This window comes from Moschus berezovskii, chromosome 22 (assembly GCF_049115385.1).
Source record: "Moschus berezovskii isolate FMDL1 chromosome 22, NW_MosBer_1.0, whole genome shotgun sequence".
In the NCBI taxonomy this organism is placed as follows: domain Eukaryota; kingdom Metazoa; phylum Chordata; class Mammalia; order Artiodactyla; family Moschidae; genus Moschus; species Moschus berezovskii.
In genome coordinates, this window is record NC_142481.1 from 9,713,201 (window position 1) to 9,734,610 (window position 21,410).

The 21,410-nt window shown below is 57.3% G+C and overlaps 2 protein-coding genes across 3 annotated transcripts; one reads left to right on the forward strand and one right to left on the reverse strand.

Annotated features, from left to right (window-relative positions):
* The first annotated feature begins 439 nt into the window (after positions 1–439).
* TMEM160 (transmembrane protein 160) lies at positions 440–2,947 on the forward strand. The gene is made up of 3 exons (XM_055411058.2): positions 440–685; positions 2,014–2,106; positions 2,602–2,947. The coding sequence occupies exons 1-3, from the start codon at positions 478–480 to the stop codon at positions 2,865–2,867; spliced, it is 567 nt and encodes a 188-aa protein (XP_055267033.1). The 5' UTR covers positions 440–477; the 3' UTR covers positions 2,868–2,947.
* A 111-nt stretch (positions 2,948–3,058) lies between these two features.
* On the reverse strand, positions 3,059–20,494 carry NPAS1 (neuronal PAS domain protein 1). Of its 2 annotated transcripts, none has more exons than XM_088829950.1 (11): positions 20,384–20,494; positions 19,659–19,894; positions 11,449–11,516; positions 11,092–11,181; positions 8,739–8,913; positions 7,243–7,358; positions 6,906–7,063; positions 5,971–6,077; positions 5,395–5,542; positions 4,287–4,381; positions 3,059–3,633 (listed from the first exon to the last, which is right to left on the reverse strand). In XM_088829950.1, exons 1-11 carry the CDS (start codon positions 20,482–20,484, stop codon positions 3,170–3,172), a joined length of 1,758 nt encoding a protein of 585 aa, XP_088686076.1. In that variant the 5' UTR covers positions 20,485–20,494; the 3' UTR covers positions 3,059–3,169. The 2 variants fall into 2 exon arrangements, with proteins under 2 accessions (XP_088686076.1, XP_088686075.1); XM_088829949.1 differs by having other exon boundaries at positions 11,449–11,522.
* Between the last annotated feature and the right edge of the window lie 916 nt (positions 20,495–21,410).

The following is a 21,410-nucleotide window of genomic DNA, read 5'->3' on the forward strand; positions in this document are numbered from 1 at the left end:
TTAATTTTACACCCATCTAGAAAAAAGACGGGATAGGAATACAACAAAATATTACCAGTAACTGCTCATTGGTGGGATCAGTGATGAGTTTTACTTTCTCCTTTGGAGTCTTCGAGATTTTGCAAACGTTCTACATTAAGTACCACGAGTTTTGATTTTTTGGCCGTTAGAATTACTGTTATTAACAAAAACTACAAGTCCCGACAGACATTGCGCCTCCAACTTCTGAAGACAGGCCTTCCCCCGATGCAATGAACGCTGGGATTCGTAGTCCATCCCCGAAGCAAGGTGGGACGCACAATACCGGCACAGATGACAGAGGAGGGATCACCACCATTTCGACCAGTGGACAGTGCGCACTGGTCCTGAGTGGCGCGCGGACAACCAATAGATAAGCGGCTAAGTCTGAGTGACGTGTACTTCAGCCTACGGGCGGCCCATGGGGCGGGGCGGGACTCGGCGGCCGTAGTGAGAACCATGGGAGGCGGCTGGTGGTGGGCTCGAGCCGCCCGCCTTGCCCGACTCCGCTTCCGGGGGGCGCTGCTGCCGCCTCCGCGGCCCCGGAGCGGGGGTGCCAGGGGGTCCTTTGCCCCTGGCCACGGCCCCCGCGCTGGGGCTTCGCCGCCGCCCGTGTCCGAGCTGGACCGCGCAGACGCCTGGCTCCTCCGGAAGGCGCATGAGACAGGTCTGGGGCTGGAGCTGGGGTCAGCCTGGATGGGAGATGGGGTTCCGCCTAGCCAACCTGCCCGCGTGCACTAGTGGAGGATGGGGGTGGAATTTCTGCTGGAAACGGGGCCCGAGCTTAGAAGGGAGAAGGGCTTCCGTGTAAGCGCAGGGAAGCGGCTGGCCGCAGGAGCGCAGTCTGTCCGCACAGGAGCAGGGCTTGAGGATGGGACGGTGGGTCTGGTTTATGGGGTGCAGTAGGAATTGGAGAGGTTGGTCGGGCCAGGACAGGGAGCCTTATCCAACTGCGCTGTCTAGATGGGAGAGGCTTCCAAAGAGGGCTATGGGCGGGGGAGTTGAATGCAAGAGGGGGCCTGTTTGGAGGGGCCAGTTCAGATTAGGGGACCACTCTGCATAAGGCGGGAGCGTAGAGCCCCACAGAAGAGGAGGGAAGTTCCGGATTGGAAGAGGGAACAACCAATAGAAGAAAACCTCTCGACTGATTGGAGGGCGTGGTGCCCTGCTGTAGGGGGCGGGGCTTCACGTGGGCTTTGGAGGTCCTAATTGGACAGGAGGTCTTCTAGGTACAAGATGGGACAGGGGTTGGCGGGATTGTAACCTGACCAGTCCCCGCTAGTGGCACACCAGGGACTTGAATGGATGTGAATGACATCGAGGAGGAGTATACCCGCTAGCAGTGAGGTTTCAGAAAGCTGAAGGGGAGGCTGGAGATAGGCCTGGGAAAGTAGGGGGGTAACAATTTCTTGGGGGATCTGAGAAAGAAGTGAGGCGGGGCGAGCCCATGGGGGATACACGTGTGGCAACGACGTTGACCCAGATGACCTCTTGGGGTCTTCCTGTCCTCAGATTTGTTGTTGTTCAGTCGCCCAATCTTGTCTGACTCTTTGCGACCCCGTGGGACTGCCAGCAGGCCAGGCTTCCCTGTCCTTCACCATCTCCCCGAGCTTGCTCAAACTCATGTCCATTGAGTCGGTGATGCCACCCAACCATCTCATCCTCTGTCACCCCCTTCTCCTCCTGCCCTCAGTCTTTCCCGGCATCAGGTCCTCAGATTCAGGTTCTGCAATTTTGATCCTAGATCCTCCTCCAGCTCATGTCTTGCATCTTTGGTGTTGCAAAGTTTGGGGTGGGGAGGGACTTGGAGATGGAGACATGAGAGGGTTTTGGGCGGATAGACTTTGGTAGGTGGGCGGCCCGGACAAGGTGGGGATTTAGGGCCGCACAGGGTTGTCGGATGAAGAGGCACCCCTCGGTTGGACTATCCAGGCTGGTGGGCTGGGGGCAGGGTTTGGGCTGACGCTGACTTTTCTGCCCTGCCGCCACCCCCAGCCTTCCTTTCGTGGTTCCGCAATGGCCTCCTGGCATCGGGCATCGGGGTCATCTCCTTCATGCAGAGCGACATGGGCCGGGAGGCCGCCTACGGTGAGTGTAGACCTCCCCCCCCCCGCCCCGCACCCTGCAAGTTAGACTCTGTCCTGCCCCACCCAGTCACCCCCTGGAGTAAATGAACCCCTCGTGCTTCCCCCACCAGAAGTGCCTCCTTCATTTGTGAGTGTCCTCCTTCTCCCCACCTCATCCTACCTCATGGGCACCAGACCCACCAGATGGGGTGGCTCAGGGCAGGGCTGTGGGTCCTTGCCCTTTCCAGTCTTACTTCTCAGCAAAGATGCGGGTCCCGTCTCAGCCCCTCATGCTGCCCCCACTCCATCTTATCTTTGCCCTCAGATGGGCCTCCCCCTTCCAAGCCCTAGCCACCCCCTCTGATTCCCTCTCCTGTTCCTAACCTTGGCTCTGTACTATCCGTAACCCTGCCCTTGAGTGCTCCCCATCCCCTTTCTAATGCTACCTTGGGCCCCCAACCTGCCTGGGTCCCCAGGATCGGGCTCCCTGACCCCGGTCCCCCTCTTTGTCCCACAGGCTTCTTCCTGCTGGGCGGCCTGTGCGTGGTGTGGGGCGGCGCCTCCTACGTGGTGGGCCTGGCGGCGCTGCGGGGGCCCATGCAGCTCTCAGTAGGGGGCGCGGCCGTGGGCATTGGGGCCGTGCTGGCCGCTGGCCTGCTCTGGGCTTGCGCTGTCGGCCTCTACATGGGCCAGCTGGAGCTGGACGTAGAACTGGTACCCGAGGATGATGGAACCGCGGCAGCCGAAGGGCCCGACGAGGCGGGCCGGCCTCCACCTGAGTGAGCCACGAGGAACCGGGCCGGGCGCTGGCCAGCCCGGCCCAGAGGACCGGGACATTAAAACCTGACCCTTCCCACGCTCCAGATTCCGAGTGGTGGTTTCTTTGGCAGGGATGCGGAGCCAAGAGGGAGGGGAGAGGCAGAGGGGGGCACGTGGAGGTAACTGAGGAGGAAGGAGAGGAGAGGAGCTTCCTGGCCACAGCGGGAGCAGGCGTTTAATTCACGGGGGCGAGAACCCTGCCCCTGTCCCCCTTGGGGTCCCCACCCATCCTCCCGGTCCGGCCATGTGGAGGGCTGTCCCAGTCCTCAGTCCCCCTTCCGCTGCACCCTGGTGCCCAGGGCCCCCGGGTAGGGCAGGCCCAGGGCGGGGTAGAAGGCCTCCGGGAGGGCAGGGCCCGGGCCCAGCCTCTGCAGGTGTGGGTACGCCAGGCCCAGCTCGGCAGGGCCGTAGCGGATGGTGCCTGGTGCGCACAGGCCCCGCAGGACTGGGGGCAGGAAGCCGGTGTGCAGGAGGGAGGGCGGGGGGTCCCCAGGAGGTGCCAGGCCCCACGGCCCCACCAAGTCCTGCTTCAGGGACCCCGCCCGGATGACGGACGTGAACTCGGGCCTCACTGGGGCCAGGTGGCCCGACGTCTCCTCATCCTCACTGTCCTCTGGGTCTTCCGTCTCCCCGGGGGCAGGCTCCACTTTGATGGGTTTGCCCCGGGGCTGAGGGGCCTCATCCTCCTCCTGGGGGGCGGCCTGCTTTCCTTCCACTGGAGGCTCTGGCTCTGCAAAAGGAAGATTTGGAAGGGTGCCATCCTACGCATCCCCAGCTCTCCGCCTTCCCATCTGTAGACTGGGGCCACACTCCATGGTCCAGACCCATGGGTCTCTGCTGGGGCAGTTTTGTCCCTTCAGGGACAGTTGGCCAAGTCTGGAGGCATTTTTGGTTGTCACAACTGGGGAGGAGGATGTGCTTGGATCTGAGAGGGTGGATGTCAGGGATGCTGCTAAATACCGTACAGTGGGGCAGGCTGGCCCCCACCACAAAGTGTGACCAGGCCCCAGAGGTCAGAGGCTCTGGTCTGGACCCAGGCCATCCAACAGGACTTCCTGTGAGGATGAACATGTTCCATATCTGCACTGGCCGCCTATGGCTACTGAGCTCTTCAAGTGTGGGGAGTATGACTAAGGAAATGGAACTGAAACTATTTGTGATTATTTTGTGCCACACCGCATGGCCTGTGGGGTCTTAGTTCACCAAGTGGGTATTAAACCTAGGCTCCTGGCAGTGAGAGCCGAGAGTCCTAACCCCTGAATCTCCAGGGAACTCCTGGAATTTGAACTGTACTTTTACTGTAAATAGCCTCCACACTGGACAGCACAGGTCCCAGAAGCCGCTCAGGGCCTCCCAGGGGCTGGGCTGGGAGGTGGGGTTCACCTGTGGGCTCTGGCTCCGGGCTGGACGCATCCTCACGGGCCACACTGGCTGGAAGCTGGAAGGCGTCCAGAGGTGTCTGCTCCCCCTCAGCTTGGCTGGGACAAGACATGAAATTGGGAGCTAGGGGCCCAGGCCACCCAGCCTCTGGGGAAGAGAGCCTTCCTCCTGCCCAGCAGTCTTCTGAGTAGAGACTTCCCTTCCCCCTCTGAGAGCAGGCACCTCCCCCGACTACAGTGACTGGGACCCCCCCCAACCCGAGGCACTTAGGCCTCATCACTGGACCCCAGACTCCAAGTTGGTGTCTAGACCAGCTTGGCCCTGTCTCCTGAGGCCAAACCTCTGCAGCCCGTGGACACCTGGATGTCACCCTAAGTGTCCCCTTGGGCACCTCATGCTCATCTGACCTCAGCATCCTCCTTCCAAACCTGCTGCTCCTCCCAGAGACCCAGGCCCAGGCCCCGCAAAGCCAGAGATGGCCTGGTGGCCACGACCCTCCTCCACCCATGCCGCCTGGCATCTCTCTGTCCCTAGGCCCCCAGTCCGTCTTGTCCCACAGACAGACCTCCATCTTCACGGCAGCCAGAGGGTCCTTTCACAAAGCCGATTTGACTGTGACTGCCGCCAGGTCTAAACCCTCTCACAGCCCCCCAGTGCCCACCACCGTCCTCAGCTTCGTTTCTGGGGACTCTGCTCCAGCCCAGAGCACTCGCTCCCTTTGGTTCCTCAGCTGGGTCAGCTGGGACTCAGCCCGGAGTGTCCTCCCCACCTCTAGTTTCTTTCCATCAGTTGCTTTGGCCCTCTCCTGGATAGTGCCTGCCATGGCCCCCCAGTATCCCAGAATCCACCTAGGCCTGGGGCCACTTGGCATCTGTGTTTCTCCCTAGAAGAGACCATCACTTCCTCTCTGCCTCCTGCAAGCAAGGTCTCTTCTCCTCCAGGCCTTCGCTGTCACTGGACTCCATTTCCCTTCATGTTTTTACCGCCTCACCCTGCTAGACTTGCCTAGCAACCCTCCCTGAGAGCTCCCACCCAAAGGTGGGAAGAGCTGGCAGAATCTTCTGGAAGGAGTTCTGAGCTCCTCATGGGGAGGGGGGCAGGCAACCCTCACCTGAGCACGTAGCTGACCCAGAGCACGTGGCGCTCTCCAGGGCTCTTCCCGCTCACAGCCACGGTGGCCACGGACTGCAGCCACACGAAGCCCCCGGCGCGCTGCAGCCAACGGTAGTAGCCGGTCATCACCTGGCCCTTGTCCAGCACTGGGCCCAGGCCAGGGACCAGGAGAGACCGGATGGGATGGGGTGGGGTGGGATGGACAGAGAGAAAGAGAGAGACCGGCGGACAGGGAGACAGGGGCACAGAGGGGGTGGGTGACGGGGAAACAGGAAGGGTGAGATGGTGGGGAGAAGAGAAAGGCAGAGAGCAGAGAGGGAGACAGAGAACCCAAGTCAGAACGACCGAGAGGGAGTCTGGCATCGAGGCCCCTGGAGTTTGAAGGCTGGGTCAGAGACCCCAGTCCCCGCAAATCCCACCCCTCGCCCAACTCCTGAGACTTTGCTCAGGGACAACTCCCTTGCTGCTCGTCCTGTGGTGAGCTGGCAGCAGGAGAGACCATGGTCAGCCTCAAAGAAGGACTTCCAGGGAGCAGGGCGGTGGGGTGTTCAGGTCTAGGGTGAGGGGTTCTCACGGTCCAGGTGGCTTTGGCGGATCCTGGTTGCATCCTGTCCATGGACAAACTGGTAGCAGCTGCGGCCCACTAGCTCCGAGGGCCCCAGGTCCATGTGGTCGCTGACCCTGAGGGCAGGGACCAACAGAGAGGTGGGGAGAAGGGGACAGGGTTGGTTCCGGAGTCACTCAGCGCCCAAACCCTGGCTCTGGAGTGCTCCGGGCTTCAGTTTTCCCCCCTTAAAACGGGCGGGAAAATATTTATTTATTTATTTTACTGGAGGCTAATTATTTTACAATATTGGTTGGTTTTGCCATACATTGACATGAATCCGCCCCGGGTGTACATGAGTTCCCCTTCCTGAACCCCCCTCCCAACTCCCTCCTCCCCTTATCCTCCGTTTGGGTGCGGGAAAATATTTAAAATAACAGTGTCCCCTTCTAGGGCGGTTATGGGCATTGGAGCAGAAGGCATTCCTAGGTGTGGGGTGGCCCCGCGCACTCCGGAGGCCCCTGAACTGTGGAAACGATTTCTCTATTGATAACTTCCCCCCCCACTGCCTGGTGCGGGAAACAAAGTAGATAAGAGATGAGAGATCAGTGGGGCAGAAATAGGATGAAGAACAGCTGAGCTCTGCAGGAGGGTTCCGCGAAGAGAGGACCTGGCCTGGGAACGGAACACGGCCCCACCTCCATCCCACAAGTCCCGCCCCAAGGCCCCGCCTCCTCCCCGGAGGCCCCACCTCCATCCCCACAGGCCCCGCCTCTTCCCCGGAGGCCCGCCCCCATCCCCGCAGGCCCCGCCTTAACTCCGCTTTCAGGCCGCCCTCCGCCCTTTTCTCGCCTCCCGCGCCTGCTCAGGGCTGCAGCCTCCTGACCCCTGGCCTCTCTGACTCCCCGCCCACCTCCCTGTCCCGTGCGCCCCCATCGGCCCACCTCTGACCCCAACCCCGGTACCTGCTCTCACAAGCAAGGATAGTGAGACCCAGGCTGAGTCGAAAGACGATCATGTGTCCGTGCAGCGGCAGCTCAGCCAGTGGAGCTGGCGGCAACGTGTGGCCGAGGGCCACGAGGCCCAGGGCGCGGGCCCGAAGGCGGCCGGTCACGTGGATGACCTGCGTCGGAGGCGGGGGCAAGGCGGGGCCCTTGGGGCGCGGGGACCACAACCTGGCCACAGGGCCTGGCTCTGACCGTCTTCCCGGCCCTGGGGCCCCCGGGGAAGTAGCTGGCGGGAACACAGGGTGGGGGAGGGGACACGGGAGACAGATGCTGGGCGCGGAGAGCTCACACCCACCTTGTACCCCGAGGCCTTGACATGCAGCCCCCTCTTGGTGAGGGTGGATTTCATGCGGATGAAGAAGGAGCGCTCCTGGGCCCGGGAGGACAGAGACACCTCGGTGGGGCTGGCCTCTGGGGCGGAGCGTGAAGGAAGGTTATGGGGTCCGGAGGCGGACACACACAGGCTACCCTCGCCCTCTGCAGACAGAGGGTCATGACCACAATCACTCTGACACACCTGATGGTTCTACAAGCCTGCTGACACAGTATACTAAGCTCCCATCCTTCTCACCGGCAGCCAGGCCCCCTTTCTAAAGCTCAGATCTGACCCTATACCTCTGCTCTGAACCTGCCATGGCTCCCTAGTACCCTTGGGAGAAAGCCGCACTCCTCACCATGGCCTAAGACTGGCAAGCACTGCCTTCTAATGACATCATCTCCAGCCACAACCTCCAGGTCTCAGTTCTCCGCCTCCAGGAAGTCCTCCCTGACCCCCAGGCTGGGTCAGCTGCCCCTCTGGGGTCTCTCCTACCCCAGCCCTTCCCACTCTGGGTCATCACTGCCTGGGGACCGTTCAGTCCCCTCCACTGGACTGTGAGCTTCGGGAGGGTGGGGCTGGGGCTCTAGTCACTGCTGTGTCTCCAGCCCTACACAACAAAGGGCTGAGCACAGAGTGCAGGCTCTGGCTATCGGAACAAATAAGCCTCACAAATACAGATTATTCTATAAACCCCATGAAAAAGTCTTATAAACAGGCTCACATCCAGATAACTGTCTGGGCCTCAAACTCAGGTATACATATAATCACGCTTGCCAACAGTCCCACACGGGTCACAAACACCTCCCAAGTTTGCAAGCACGTGGAAAGCAAACCCCATACAAGAAAAGCCTATTTATGAGAAAGACAACCTCAGTCCCCCAGTATCTCAGAGCTAAAAGGAACTTGCAGGGTAGTCTCCAACACCCTCCCTCCCCAACACGGAGTAGAATTTTCCACTGGAGAGAAGGGTTAGAAGCACAGACCCTGCAGTCAGACAAACCTGGGCCAGAGTCCAGCTCAACCACTTACAGCTGTGTGACCTGGGACACTTAACTCAACCTTTCTATGCTATGTCCCAGGTTCCTCCTCTGAAACATGGAGATTATCATAGTTTCTGCTTCATGAGTTTGTGGTTGGGATTTAATAAAATTATGTCCTTAAGGGCAGGGCACGTGTAAATGCCCAATAAGCACACCTGGTAAATAATAATAACCCACAGGCACCCACCTCCATTCTGCAGTCAGAAAGTGTCTTTCTAAAGCTCCAATCTTGGGGATTCAGGCATTCTTAGGGAGCTTAGGCAATTTTAGGGAGCCACGTCTCACTGCCTCAATTTAGACTCTGACTCATTTTACAAAAACTTGCTTTGCACAACTCTTAACAAGACTGTTTTTGTTTAAAGAAGACATATTTGGAGACATTGGACCCAGTGTCCCTCAGGCCTCTTTTTTTGGGGGGAGGCTGGGAATTACCGATCTCAGGCGTATCCGCAAGCGAAGAGGAAGATGAGGAGGATGAGGAAGAGGAGGGGACGGAAGGCGGGGTGGGGGGCCCGGGGGTCGGGGCCCGCAGACCCAGTTGCTCGAGCACCTCGGAGTGATCCCCGGGATGGATGTAGTCGAAGACGCTACTGCCCGTCAGCTCCACCTGCCGGCGAAGGAGGGGAGTGCAGGGGGCCGGTGAGGTGCGCGCCGTCGCTCGCCTGCCTTACGAGCAGGTGTGTTTCAAGGAGAATATAAACATATAAACTTAGGCTCTTCCCGTGCCCTCTCACTTCAAACCCGGAGATTATTAAGGATTTTCTGCCCCTACCTCCGGTATGAAGAAGCTGGGGGGAGGGGACTTCCCCGGTTGTCCACTAGCTAAGACTGCGCTCCCAGTGCGGGGGACCCTGGTCAGGGAACTAGATCCCACGTGCCACAGCTAAGACCCGGTGCAACCAAATAAAATAAAAGAAGCTGGGGGGGTTAGAAGGGGGTGTCATAGCCTCTGTTTACCCAGTTCCTGCTTACTCAGTCTCACCCTATACAGCAAACAACTGCGCCCTGAAATGACTCACAGGATGTCCCAGCAGGAATGGAAATCAGGACACAAGCAGTGGAATGGCTTTCAAACTCTTTAAAGTGTTGCTGCTGCTGCTAAGTCGCTTCAGTCGTGTCCGACTCTGTGCGACCCCATAGACGGCAGCCCACCAGGCTCCCCGATCGCTGGGATTCTCCAGGCAAGAACACTGGAGTGGGTTGCCATTTCCTTCTCCAATGCATGAAAATGAAAAGTGAAAGTGAAGTCGCTCAGTTGTGTCCAACTCCTAGCGACCCCTAGGTCGGCAGCCTACCAGGCTCCTCCATCCATGGGATTTTCCAGGCAAGAGTACTGGAGTGGGTTGCCATTGCCTTCTCCGATAGTTTGCCATAGTAGCTACCAATTTACAATCCTACCAAAAGTGCTCGAGGTTAGAACCTTTTAATTAGATTTTTACATTCAGTTCAACCCTCAGATGTCTCGCAGCGGTCCCCTCATCTCCACACGGTCCCAAAGCCGGCAGCCATCTTCTCCCTGCGGCTTCCTGCCCCAGAGTCCCCATTGGTTTTCTTTCCTTCAGTCCTCACACACATGCCCCTCCATAAGGTACTCCTCGGACCACGGCCCTCCTCTGCTCAGAAACCTCCCATGCTCCCACTGCCCCTGGGTTTGGGGGTCACATGAGTCCCTCTATTCTCATTAAGCCCTCCCCCAACACACACAAGCTTCCAGCCTTCCCTCCACTCTTATCCTTCCCTTCCTCTTGTCCATATTCCCCCTTCAAGGTCTTCCTCTTCCAGGAGCCTTCCTCCAACAACTCACTGAAGAGCTGCTCACAAAAGCCAAAAACCAATGCACTGAATTTTCTAAATTTGCCATTTGTCAAAATCTCTGTAAAAATGCTAAAAGTTGGCAGCAATTTGCATTGATTGGATCGGCAAGACCTAAGATGCCGCAAGGAGCCAGGATTCCAGGGGTGGGGGCTTTGGGCTCCTCTTTGCTCTCCTTTCCCTCTCAGACACCAGCCTCAGGAGCTGGAGCAGAAACAGTGGGTTGAAATCAAGGCAAAATGCAAACCAGTCAACTAAGGTGCCCCCCAAAATCCTCCAAGCTGGCAAAACCCGAGACCTCCCAATACGAATGGCTGTAATCCTTTACAAGTGTTAAGAATAGGGCTTCCCTCGTGGCTCAGTGGTAAAGAATCCACCTGCCAATGCAGGAGACTCAGGTTCGATCCCCCGGTCCAGGAAGATCCCACATGCCGCAAAGCAGCTAAGCCCGTGTGCCACAACCTGTGCTATTCACCACAACTACTGAGCCTAGGCTCCACAGCCTGGGGTCACAACCACTGAGCTCCACACGCCCGAGACCCTCTGCTCCACAGCAAGGGAAGCAACGCCACGAGCAGCCCATGCAGCATGACGAGAGTAAGCCCCGCTCTCCACAACTAGGGGGAAGCCCAGACACGAAGACCCAGCACGGCCAAAAATAAATAAGTAAATCAGGTTATTTGTTAAAAGTGTTAAGAAGAAACACGTTTTGGTAAATATCAGTACATTTGGTGACCACTCACAGGCAAACTTACTTTTCTGCTGATTTGCTTTCTTCAAATCGACCTATTGCTTTAAAAACCCTCCTCTGCGTTTGGTGTCATGTTGGGTCCCAAGGAACACACTTTGGGACCCAAAGAGCCCATCCATCTGTTTTTTTTCTCATGCTGGTCTGGTGAGGCCAGGAGAGAGGAGAGCGAGCAAGGGAGAAGGCAGCTGAGCTGGGCCGGGCAGCCTGCTGTGGGCCCCTTACCTGTGAGAGACCCAGATAAATGGACACTGTCTCTGAGATGTAGAGGAACTTCCCTTCCTGGTTCAAGGCGAACACGAAGCCGTCCAGGGACTAGAGTGGGGAGAGAGAGAGGGGGTGGGGAGAGGAGGACACAGCATCTATAAGAGGTTCTGAAATCTGGATCCCTGCTTGTGATGGGTTAATCCAGGGTAAAGAGCTTCAGTGGCCCTAGGGAGGAGGAGGAAGAAAGGGGAGCCCCAGCAGCCTGCCTCCCAGTTCTGGGGCTCCCCCCAGGCTGAGGCTGGAGAGAAGAGTGCCTGTCTCCCAAGTCAGCCACCAGGTGGCAGCAAGGAGCAGCAGGCGGGGGAGGGGCCTCACCTGCAGGATGTGTCCGCCCAGGTGCTGCTCAAAGACTTCGGAGACCAGCGCCACCGGACCCCTGCGGCCTGGGGCTGGGGGAGAGAGAGGGCTGAGGCCAGAGCCTGCTGGTTTGACCCCTGACCTCTGGGAAGACCCCCAGGGAAGCAGGCTATGTATACTTCCCTCTCTTGTCCCCAGACTTGAGGCACTGGGGGGCCTTGTCAGGGAGAGACCCAGGGTGTGAGGAGGGGCAGGCTGAGACACACAGAGTCAGAGAGACACCAGGAGATACAGAAAGGGATTCATCCATTCAGTCCTCCAGCAAACGCCCTGGGCATCTGCCCTTCACTGGCAGTGCTAGAGGCAGAGTGGGGGGCGACCAGGACGCCCACCCCTGCCCTCACTGGGTGCCCAAGTCAGGGCAGATATCAATGAGCAAGAAACTAACAAGTACAGAACTGTCATTTGTGGCCAGTGCCAGGGAGAATCAAATAGGTGACATGAAATAAAAGTGGGGAGGGGCCTTTGAGCCCAGACCTGAAGGATGGGAGTGCAGCAGAAAGGAACCAGAAAAAAAGAAAAAGAGAGACAGGGACATAGACAGATATTGAGAGACAAAGATACAGACAGATGGACAGAGATACAAAGGAATCGAGAAAGAGAAAAGGACGTTACAGCTCAACAACCAAAGGGTGAGGAGTCCAGTTAAAAAATGAGCCAAATCAGGAAACTCACACAGGGGCTCTGTATCAACCTAGAGGGGTGGGATGGGAAGGGAGATGGGAGGGAGGTTCTAAAGGGAGGGGATATATGTATACCTATGGCTGATTCATGTTGAGGTTTGACAGAAAACAACAAAATTCTGTAAAGCAATTATCCTTTAATAAAAAAAATAAATTTTAAAAAATGGGCCAAAGAGGAATTCCCTGGTGTCCAGTGGTTTGGACTCAGCGCTTTCACTGCTGAGGGTCCAGGTTTGATGCCTGGTCAGGGAACTAAGATCCTGCAAGCTGCACAGCACAGTCAAAAACAAAATCAAAATCGGGCAAAGGATTTGAATAGACAGTCATCCAAAGAAGATACACAAACGGCCGATAAGCGCATGAAAAGATGTTCAACATCATTAGTCATTAGCAAAATGCAAATGAAAACCACAATGAGAGATCATTTCACACCCACTAGGATGGCTAGAACTTAAAAGAAAAAGAAAAGAAGTGTTGGCGAGGATGTGGAGAAATCGGAAGCCCTGTGTGTTACTGGTGGGAATGGGAAACAATACAGCCAGTCTGGAAAAATAGTTTGGCAATTCCCCAATAAGTTAAATATAGAATTACTATTTGTTGTTTAGTCTTTTGCGACCCCAGACTGTAGCCCTCCAGGCTCCTTTGTCCATGGGATTTCCCAGGCAAGAATATTGGAGTGGGTTGCCCTTTTCTTCCCCAAAGAATGACCATATAACCCAGCAATCCCACTTCTAGGTATATATCCCAAAGGAAAACAGGTGCTCTAACAAGTAGTTGGACATGAATGTTCATAGCAGCATGGGGTCACGCAGAGTCGGACACGACTGAAGTGACGCAGCAGCAGCAGCAGCAGCAGCAGCATTATTCCTAATAGCCAAAAGGTGGAAACAACACAAATGTCTATTAACTGCTGAATGAATAAGTAAAACGTGCTAAATTCATACAGTGGAATGTCATCGGCCATAAAAACAAATGCAGTCCTGATCCATGCTGTGACAGAAAGGAACTTTTCACATTATGCTAAGTGAAAGCAACCAAACACATGAGGCTACATAGTGTAGGATTCCATTTATATGAAACATCCAGAACAGGCAAATCCAGGGACAAGAAGCAGATTAGAGGTCGCCAGGGGCTGGAGGGAGGGGCAGGAGAAGCTGGGAGAGACTGCGACCCGCACAGGGCTTTTGGAGGGCGATGAACATGAACCAGATAGACGCGCTGGCTGCACACTGTAAAACGGTGAATGTCATGTTACATACAATTTACCCCAATACAATTTTAAAAAAGAGAGATAGAGCGATAAGTAGACGCAGAAACTGAGACAGAGACAGACAGACAGACGCGATGAGATGGTAGGACAGGGACTTCCCCCGAGGTCCGGTGGGTAAGACTTCCCATGTCCAATGCAGGCAGCATGGGTTCGGTCCTTGGTTGGGGAGCTAGGATCCCGCAGGCCACCACCAGCACAGAACATTTTAAAAATAAAAATAAAGAGACCGAGGGACGGAGGGAAAGAAACGCATAGAGAGACATACGGGGAAAGTGGCAGGAAGATCCAGATGGTGAAGGAGACGGAGGCAGAGACCCAGGCCGTCCATCCCCCACAGTCAAGAGCAGAGGGCTCCAGATGTCCAGGCTGGGCGTTGCGAAGAACGACTCCCCAAGGGGTCTGGGCCCAGACTGGGGAGTCAGTGACCTCGAGGGTCCCCAAGCACCCGGCTCCTGCCGGCCTGAGGATCCAGGGCTGGTGTCAGCCACTGTCCCTCCCTGGCTGTGTGCCCTAGGACCAGTGCCTTCACTTCTCTGTGCCTCGGTTTCTTCCTCTGTCACATGTGTTTGCTAAGAGGACTGGCTGATCCGTTAGGGGATGGTGAGCATTCATTCCGCCTGGAGAACAGAGAGGGCCTACCAGGGGCGGGCACGCAGCAGGTGCTCCCGAAACAGAACCTGGGATCAGTATTAATAGCCTGATTACTATTGTGATTTCCAGACCATCAAAACACCAGGCGGCGGAACGCCGCCCCCTCCCCCCAATCAGGACGCAGCCCCCAAGCTCCACCCCAGCTTGGCCACGCCTCCTCCCTCCAGGCGCGACCCCCGACACCCCCTGGCTATTCACACCCGCCCAACCTGGAGTTCCAGGGACAGTAACTGAGGCGGGTGGTGGTGGTGATGGGGACCCCTCCCCCGAGATGCAGCAGGAACCAGCCGGGTGACAGGCGGGAACAATGCCGGCTGCTAATTGTCGCAATTTTCCCCTGTCATTTTTGCTAATTCCTTCATTTTCCCTCTCACAGGATCAGCCCAGGTCAGACTGAACGGCTGCAATTAACAGCGTTAATGGGCACGTCGGGATGGGGGTGCGTGTAGCGGGGAGGGCTCAACCACTCGCTCTTCCCCTATCCTGTCCCCTGGGTCTCTCCCCATCCCTGACTGAGGGGTCTTTGAGGGATCTTACGGCTCCTAGCCCCACCCCGGCCCAAGTCCACCGACTCCCCTCTTCCTCATTCTTCCCCCGTCTCTCCCAGAAATACTTCAACTCCTGTTCCTCCCAGATCTGCTCCTTGTTCACGCCCAAACCCCAGCCATCATTCACTCTTTCAACAAACATTTGCTGCGTTTCCTATCAAGTCAGCCTCCCCTGGAATAAAACTGCCCCAGTTGTCATCTTCCCTCCAAGCCAGAGAGGGCGCTGAGGGGCCCGAGGGGAGAAGCTAAGGCCTCACCCAGGGGTCCCGCCCCCACCGCCCATCCTCAACTGCCCTGAGGGCTTGGCTGTCCCAGACTAGTGGGGATGAAGGACTGGGACTTCAGAAACCTGTGGAAGTCTGGGAGAAGGAGCCCCCCTGCCTTCATCAGAGTGCCTTGCTCCCTGGAAGCAAGCCTGAGGGGCTGGAGCATGTGCATTCCTGCCTGTACTTTCCTCAGCTGCATCTGTGAAATGGGTCTAGGGCTGGAGCTGGGTGGGCTCCTGCATGCACGTGGCACAGCCAGCTGCTGCTGCTGCTCAGTCACTCAGTCGTGTCCCACTCTTCTTGATCTCATGGACTGTAGTCTGCCAGGCTCCTCTGTCCATGGGATTCTCCCAGAAAGAATACTGGAGTGTGTTGCCATTTGCTTCTTCAAAGGATGTTCCCAATCCATGGATTGAACCTGTGTCTCTTATGTCTCCAGCATTGGCAGGCGGATTCTTTACCGCTGAGCCACTGTGGAAGCCCATACAGTAGGTGAGTCTGTGGCATTCTTCTAGGCATTTCTACGGATAAACTCTACTGCAGGCACCTTCTGGGCGGTACCTTGCTGTCCACCTTGACCCTCTCTTTCCTCACACCCACACCCCTGTTCTGTAAGTCCCGAGGCTGGATAGTCACTGCATCTCCTGGATCCCACCACCTCTCATCCCACCACCCCCACCCTGGCCTAGCTGCCTCATGTCCAGCTGGATCACCTCGCTTGCCTGTTCACTGGGCTCCCTGCTTCTTCCCTCACATCCGTCACCTCTGTGGCTCCCATCTCACTCGGAGTAGTAGCCAAAGTCCTCGCCATGGCCCGAGAGGCCCTGCAGGAGCTGGCCCCTGACCTGCTGACCACTCCCCCTCCATTTACTCCTCTCTTCCTCTCTGGAGCCCCTGACCTCTCTGCTGTGGCCTGCACCCACCAAACTGATTGCTGCCTGCCTCAGGGCCTTTGCACTTGCTGTTCCCTCTGCCTGGAACACTGTCCTTCAGGCTTTCCTCAGAGCTTGCTCCCTCACCTCCTCCCAGTCTCAGCTCAAAGGTCACTTCCTCAGAGAGGTCACGCCTGACATGTGAATCCCCCCAATACCTAGTTCTAACAGTGCTCTGTCACTCAGTCACGTCTGACTCTTTGTGACCACATGGACTATAGCCCACCAGGCTCCTCTGTCCATGGGATTTCCCAGGCAAGAATACTGGAGTGGGTTGCCATTTCCTCCTCCAGGGAATCTTCCCAACCCAGGGATGGAACCCACGTCTCCTGTGTCTCCTGTATTGGCAGGGGGGGTTCTTCACCGCTGCACCACATGGGAAGCCCCCACCCAGTTCCATAGCTGCCCAGCAAATATTTAGTGACCCCTCACTGTGGGCAGGGTCTATTCTAGGCTCAACAAACAAGGTGTTGTAGGGGACAAACACAATAAACAAGAGAAGGGACTTCCCTGGTGGTCCAGTAACTCAGACTCCGAGCTCCCGATGCAGGGGCCCTGGGTTCTGTCCCTGGTCAAGGAACTAGATCCCACATGCTGCAACTGAGGGGGAAAAAAAAAAAAGACCGTGATGCCGCAACTAAAAACTGGCACAACCAAATAAATTAATAAATATTTTTAAGAATTAAATAAACAAGAGAAATAAGAAATATGTAATAGCAGGTGACAGTAAGTACTATGGAAAGAAATAAGACAGGAAAGGGAGAAAGGGAGACAGGACGTGCCAAGAGCAGGGGGTTGTTATTTTTTGTTTATTTGGCTTCAACGGGTCTTGGTTGTGGCGTGTGAACTTTTTGTTGCAGCATGTGGGATCTAGTTCCCTGACCAGGGATTGAACCCAGGCCCCCTGCAATGGGAGTGCAGACTCTGGGAAGTCCCTTTTATTTTTAATAGTGTGGTTGGGGAAAGCCTGAGTGAAAAGCCCACATCATAAGGGAATGGGGGTTCCTGGTGGAAGCATAGCAGGTGCAAAGGCCCTGGGGTGGGAACAGGCTTCTCTGAACAGCAAGATGGCCAACGTGGGGCAAAGACTTGAAATCATTAGAGAGGTAGAAATCACTGGGGAGGTAGAGGGCAGGGGACCAGGTTTGTAGCCCACCTCCCAAGGGCAGGAACTTTGTTCTGTTCTCTGCAATGTCCCCAGTCCCTAGAATACTGCCTGGCACAGTTGAATCAATGACAATGAATGACTGATAGGAAATCAAAGCTGTTTTCTCTTCAGACTCAGAGCCCCTAGGCTAGATTTCAGCATTTGTGATCCCATTTTACACATGGTAGCGTGAGGCCCCGGAGAAGGCAATGGCAACCCACTCCAGTACTTGTGCTTGGAAAATCCCATGGGCAGAGGAGCCTGGTAGGCTGCAGTCCATGGGGTCCCAAAGAGTTGGACACGACTGAGTGACTTCACTTTCACTTTTCACTTTCATGCATTGGAGAAGGAAATGGCAACCCACTCCAATGTTCTTGCCTGGAGAATCCCAGGGACAGCGGAGCCTGGTGGGCTGCCGTCTATAGGGGCGCATAGAATTGGACTCGACTGAAGCGACTTAGCAGCAGCAGCAGCGTGAGGGCCAGAGAGAGGCCAAGCCCAGCAACCCAGAACCATCCCTGGAGACCCACACATATGCCAAGTATGGTGATAGAGAAGGTGGGCGTCAGAGCCAGGCTCCTTGAGTTCCAATCTCATCTGGGTCCCTTGTTGGCTGTGTGACCTTGGGCAAAGAGCATCACCTCTCTGGTCTCAGCTCTATAAAATAGGGATCAAAACACTGCCTCCCTCTGAAGATTTCTGAGAATTAAGCAAGTGAATTTGGGTCCAGGGCTCAATCCAGTGTCTGTGGCGTGTATTATTACTAGTATTTTTGAGGAGAACGTGGGAGTCCCCCTCCCTTAGAGAGCCTACACTGTGCTTTTCTGATGGAAACTAAGTCACTGGCCTCAGTTTCCCCATCTGAACTGTTGAAGCAGGTTCTTGGCCTCTTGCTGAAGACCCCGGGAGAACAGATGCCCCCATTTCTTAATCTGGGGGGAAGTCCACGCAGCTCCTTCCCGGCACACTGCCCTGCCCCGCCTTCCCACCTACAGGCAAGGGGGCTGCTGAGGTCGGTGGTCTGCCCCCTCGAATGACCCATCCCGGCAAGCGGGGAGGGGGGAGTCCGGACGCCGGCGGGGCTCTCAGCGTCTCCCCCTCCCTTTCTCTCCCCGGGGCTTGGGGACAATAGACAAGATGTTTATCCCCCGCCGGCGCACATGTTGTTCGCGGTAATGACAGTAATCAGCGGCGCTAATGCCGCATTCTCTCCGCGCCAGTCAATTCTCCTAATTACCGCCTGGGAAGCCGGATTATTTAAATTTAAATGGTGATTTATTGCGAACTTAATCAATGCTATTTTCTCTCCCCCCTCCCCCCCGAGACCAGGGCAGGAGGGGAATTGGAGCCCCTCCAACCCCACCCTAAGGACAATCCATCTTGGGGTGGGGGGGCGCGGTTGCCTAGGGTGCCCTGTCCCTGTTACCCGAGACCTCTGAAGAACACGATTCGCACACTTCTAGTAATAAGAGTGAAGCAATAAAACATAAAATAGAATAACAATAACGTAACACTTCTGTGTAATGAAGTCTGAATGATAATGAAAGTAGATATCTATCCACATATATCTGTGTTTTACATGTTCTATATTTTAACATATGATCGATTGCATTTCGTTATTATGTCTTGGCGAGTAGGATGTCAGCCGGTCCAGGGCAGGGACTTTTATCCAGTTTGTTTCCGGCTGGGTCCAGAGGGCTCAGAACAGTACCTGGCACACAGCAGCTGCTCAGTAAACCTGCAGGTACCCATTGATAAAGGCTTCCCTGGAGGCACAGCGGTAAAAAATAAAATCCGCCTGCCAATGTAGGAGACACGGTTGGATCTCTGGGTCGGGAGTAAGCCCTAAAGAAGGAAATGGCAACCCACTCCAGTATTCCTGCCTGGAGAATTCTATGGACAGAGCGAGCCTGGTGGGCTACGGTTCATGGGGTCGCAAAGGGTCAGACGCGACTGAGCGACTAAACAGCAACCGCTGACAGGAGTAGCTGCTACACGTCGGCTGTTTACTCCGAGCCAGGTGCGGTTAGGGTCTTTATTACCTGGTAGACCTTTTTCTCTTCTCAGCCCTGGGGAGGGGAGGGGTTCATCGGCACAGAGAGGTGAGGCGACCTGTCCGGGAGTCACAATGCTGGGGAATGGCCAAGCGGGGACAGGGACCTCTGTCTACTGAAGCTCGCCACCTTACCTGCATGCTATCCCGTCCCCCTCCCGCATCCCAGGCTGGGGATTCAGACGCCGGAGTCCTTGTGTTCCCTCTGGGGTCCCTCCGGTCTGAGTGCGGGGTGTTTCTTGGTCATTAGCGGATGGGAGGCCCGGGCTGGGTCCTCTCTGTCCCGCTCATGGAGCTGCGGGTCTCCTTTGTGAGAATCATTAATCATTTCCTCTAATAAAAATAATAGCTCTTACTAGTGGCATGACCCCTGGTATGGCTAGGGCAGAATTCATGAAACCGTTCCTACCTGGCGAGCCCATTTTACAGATGAATAAACTGAGGCTTGGACAGCAGAAGCCGTCTGATAGCAACACACAAAAGGTCTGACTCCAAATTCTGTACTCCCTTCCTTTCGGGTGGAGGAGCCTGGCCCCACAGCTAGCGCGCAGCTCAGACCCGGGGTCCCCTGCCTTGGGGGAGCGCGCCAGGACCCCGCCCCCGCGCATGCGCACTCACCTAGGCCCGCCGGCGGCCCCGAAGATCGCAGCCCCCAGGGCGGCGCCCCGAGCGCGGCAAAGCGGCGCAGGCGGAGGTAGGTGACGCTGAGGCGCACGATGGACGCCTTGTCCAGCTGGCTGGAGATGGCTCCGGGCAGAGGGAGTAGCTTGGCCAGCTCAAAGAACTCCAGGTTCTCCTTTCCGCGCCGCGAGCGCGCAGCGTTACGGGACTTCTCCTTGCGCTGCGCCTGCAGGCTGGGCGGGCGGCCCGGAGGGAGCGTCAGCGGGGCCCCGGGACCCCGGAATCGGGGGCGGGGGGCGAGTCCCGCCTCCTGGGGCCTCGGGAACGGGGGGAACGGGACGTTGGAAGTGGGTTCAACACTCTGGAGGTCGGGACAGAGCCTGAGAGTGACTTCTCCGCCCAGCCGTGGGGCAGGACTTGGGAGGGTATATGCTGGGGGGGAGGAGAAAGGAGAGGGGAGCCGTAAGAATGTTGGGTAGGAGTCCCGAAAAAGGGGGCTAGGAACCGAACGCCCAGTGTGCGGTGAGTTGCAGAACCTCGGTAGAACAACTCCGGGTGAGAAAGTCTAGCCCAAGGGGGCGGGGCGACGGTGACTGAATCCTTGTCGGATCCCGCCTTGGGGCGGGGCCACGGCCCGAGGGGCGGGGCGAAGGTGAATGTGAATCCCTGTCGGATCCCGCCTTGGGGCGGGGCCACGGCCCTAGGGGCGGGGCTTTGCTCACCAGGGTCCCGGCGGGGCCTTGACCACGAACCCCTGCAGAAAGTCCCAAGGGACGCTGCCGCCGCGACCTCCCCCGCCACCGCTGGGGTAGGGGGCCGCCATCTCCGCGGGGACCCGCTCAGGCGGGCTCAGAGCGGCCTGCGGGACTCGAGAGCCGCGTCTCCTGCAGCGGGAAGGAGCGGGAGGCAACGCTCAGCGCCCGAGGGGGCGCGTGGGACACCTGGTAGGCAAACCAAGGCCCGCGGGGTGGGGTGCAGGGTCCCGGCGAGGAGCTGCCGCGGGAGGAGGCCTCAGTTTCTCCTCCCCGGAGGCCGGGCTACACAGCCCGCAGCTCTCACCGTGCCGGGCTCCGGGCGAAGCTCACTCAGGGTGAGGACGTGCCCCGCCGCCGCCTCCCCCGCGCCGCCCGCCAGCGCGCCCGCCTCACGCCCGCGCCGGGCCGGCTCCCGCATACCAATAGGCGCACGCGGCGCGCATACGGATCCGACCGGCCCGCGCGCTGCGTGCCAAGCATGCCCAAGCCGGGCGGGGGGCGGGCGCCTCGCCGGGGCCCAGGCGAGACCAGCTCCAGCCCCCAGAGCCCTCTGCCCCGGGGACCCACCACAAGCCCATCCCAGGAGTCTGGTTTTCGCATCTGCGGTACACCTATTTCCCGGGCTCGGTTAAAGAGATGGGGCGGTGGGGACAGAAACTAGGGACCCCACCCGATGCTCTCCCCAGGGACCACCCCTCAACCCCTGGGGGTGATGCCACGTGTCTGGGCCGCCAAATCTCCGCAGCCACAACTTCCTCCCTGAAGACCCCCGATGCAGCGGCCAGCTCCTCAACCCGAGGTAGCCCTCAGGATGGATCCAGAATTCTGAGCCCAGGTGTCCTGGTATTCAGATTCCCCAGAACCGGAAACATGTTAAATTAGGTCTTCATTCCTCCAGGGCTAGGCATTCAGGGTCCAGCCCCACTCCCCACATCCACGCCGCCCCCAAGCCTCCACAGCCAGGTCCCCTGATGCCCTAGATCTTGGCGTTCAG

Excerpts from the sequence above, each read along its gene's own strand:
- TMEM160 (XM_055411058.2), top strand. The coding sequence starts at position 478 with ATGGGAGGCGGCTGGTGGTGGGCTCGAGCCGCCCGCCTTGCCCGACTC. Across the intron at positions 686-2,013 it reads CCGGAAGGCGCATGAGACAG|CCTTCCTTTCGTGGTTCCGC; the intron begins GTCTGGGGCTGG and ends CGCCACCCCCAG. Across the intron at positions 2,107-2,601 it reads GGGCCGGGAGGCCGCCTACG|GCTTCTTCCTGCTGGGCGGC; the intron begins GTGAGTGTAGAC and ends TTTGTCCCACAG.
- NPAS1 (XM_088829949.1), bottom strand. The coding sequence starts at position 20,484 with ATGGCGGCCCCCTACCCCAGCGGTGGCGGGGGAGGTCGCGGCGGCAGC. Across the intron at positions 6,078-6,905 it reads ATCCTTGCTTGTGAGAGCAG|GGTCAGCGACCACATGGACC; the intron begins GTACCGGGGTTG and ends CCCTGCCCTCAG. Across the intron at positions 5,543-5,970 it reads CCGCCAAAGCCACCTGGACC|TGCTGGACAAGGGCCAGGTG; the intron begins GTGAGAACCCCT and ends GCCTGGGCCCAG.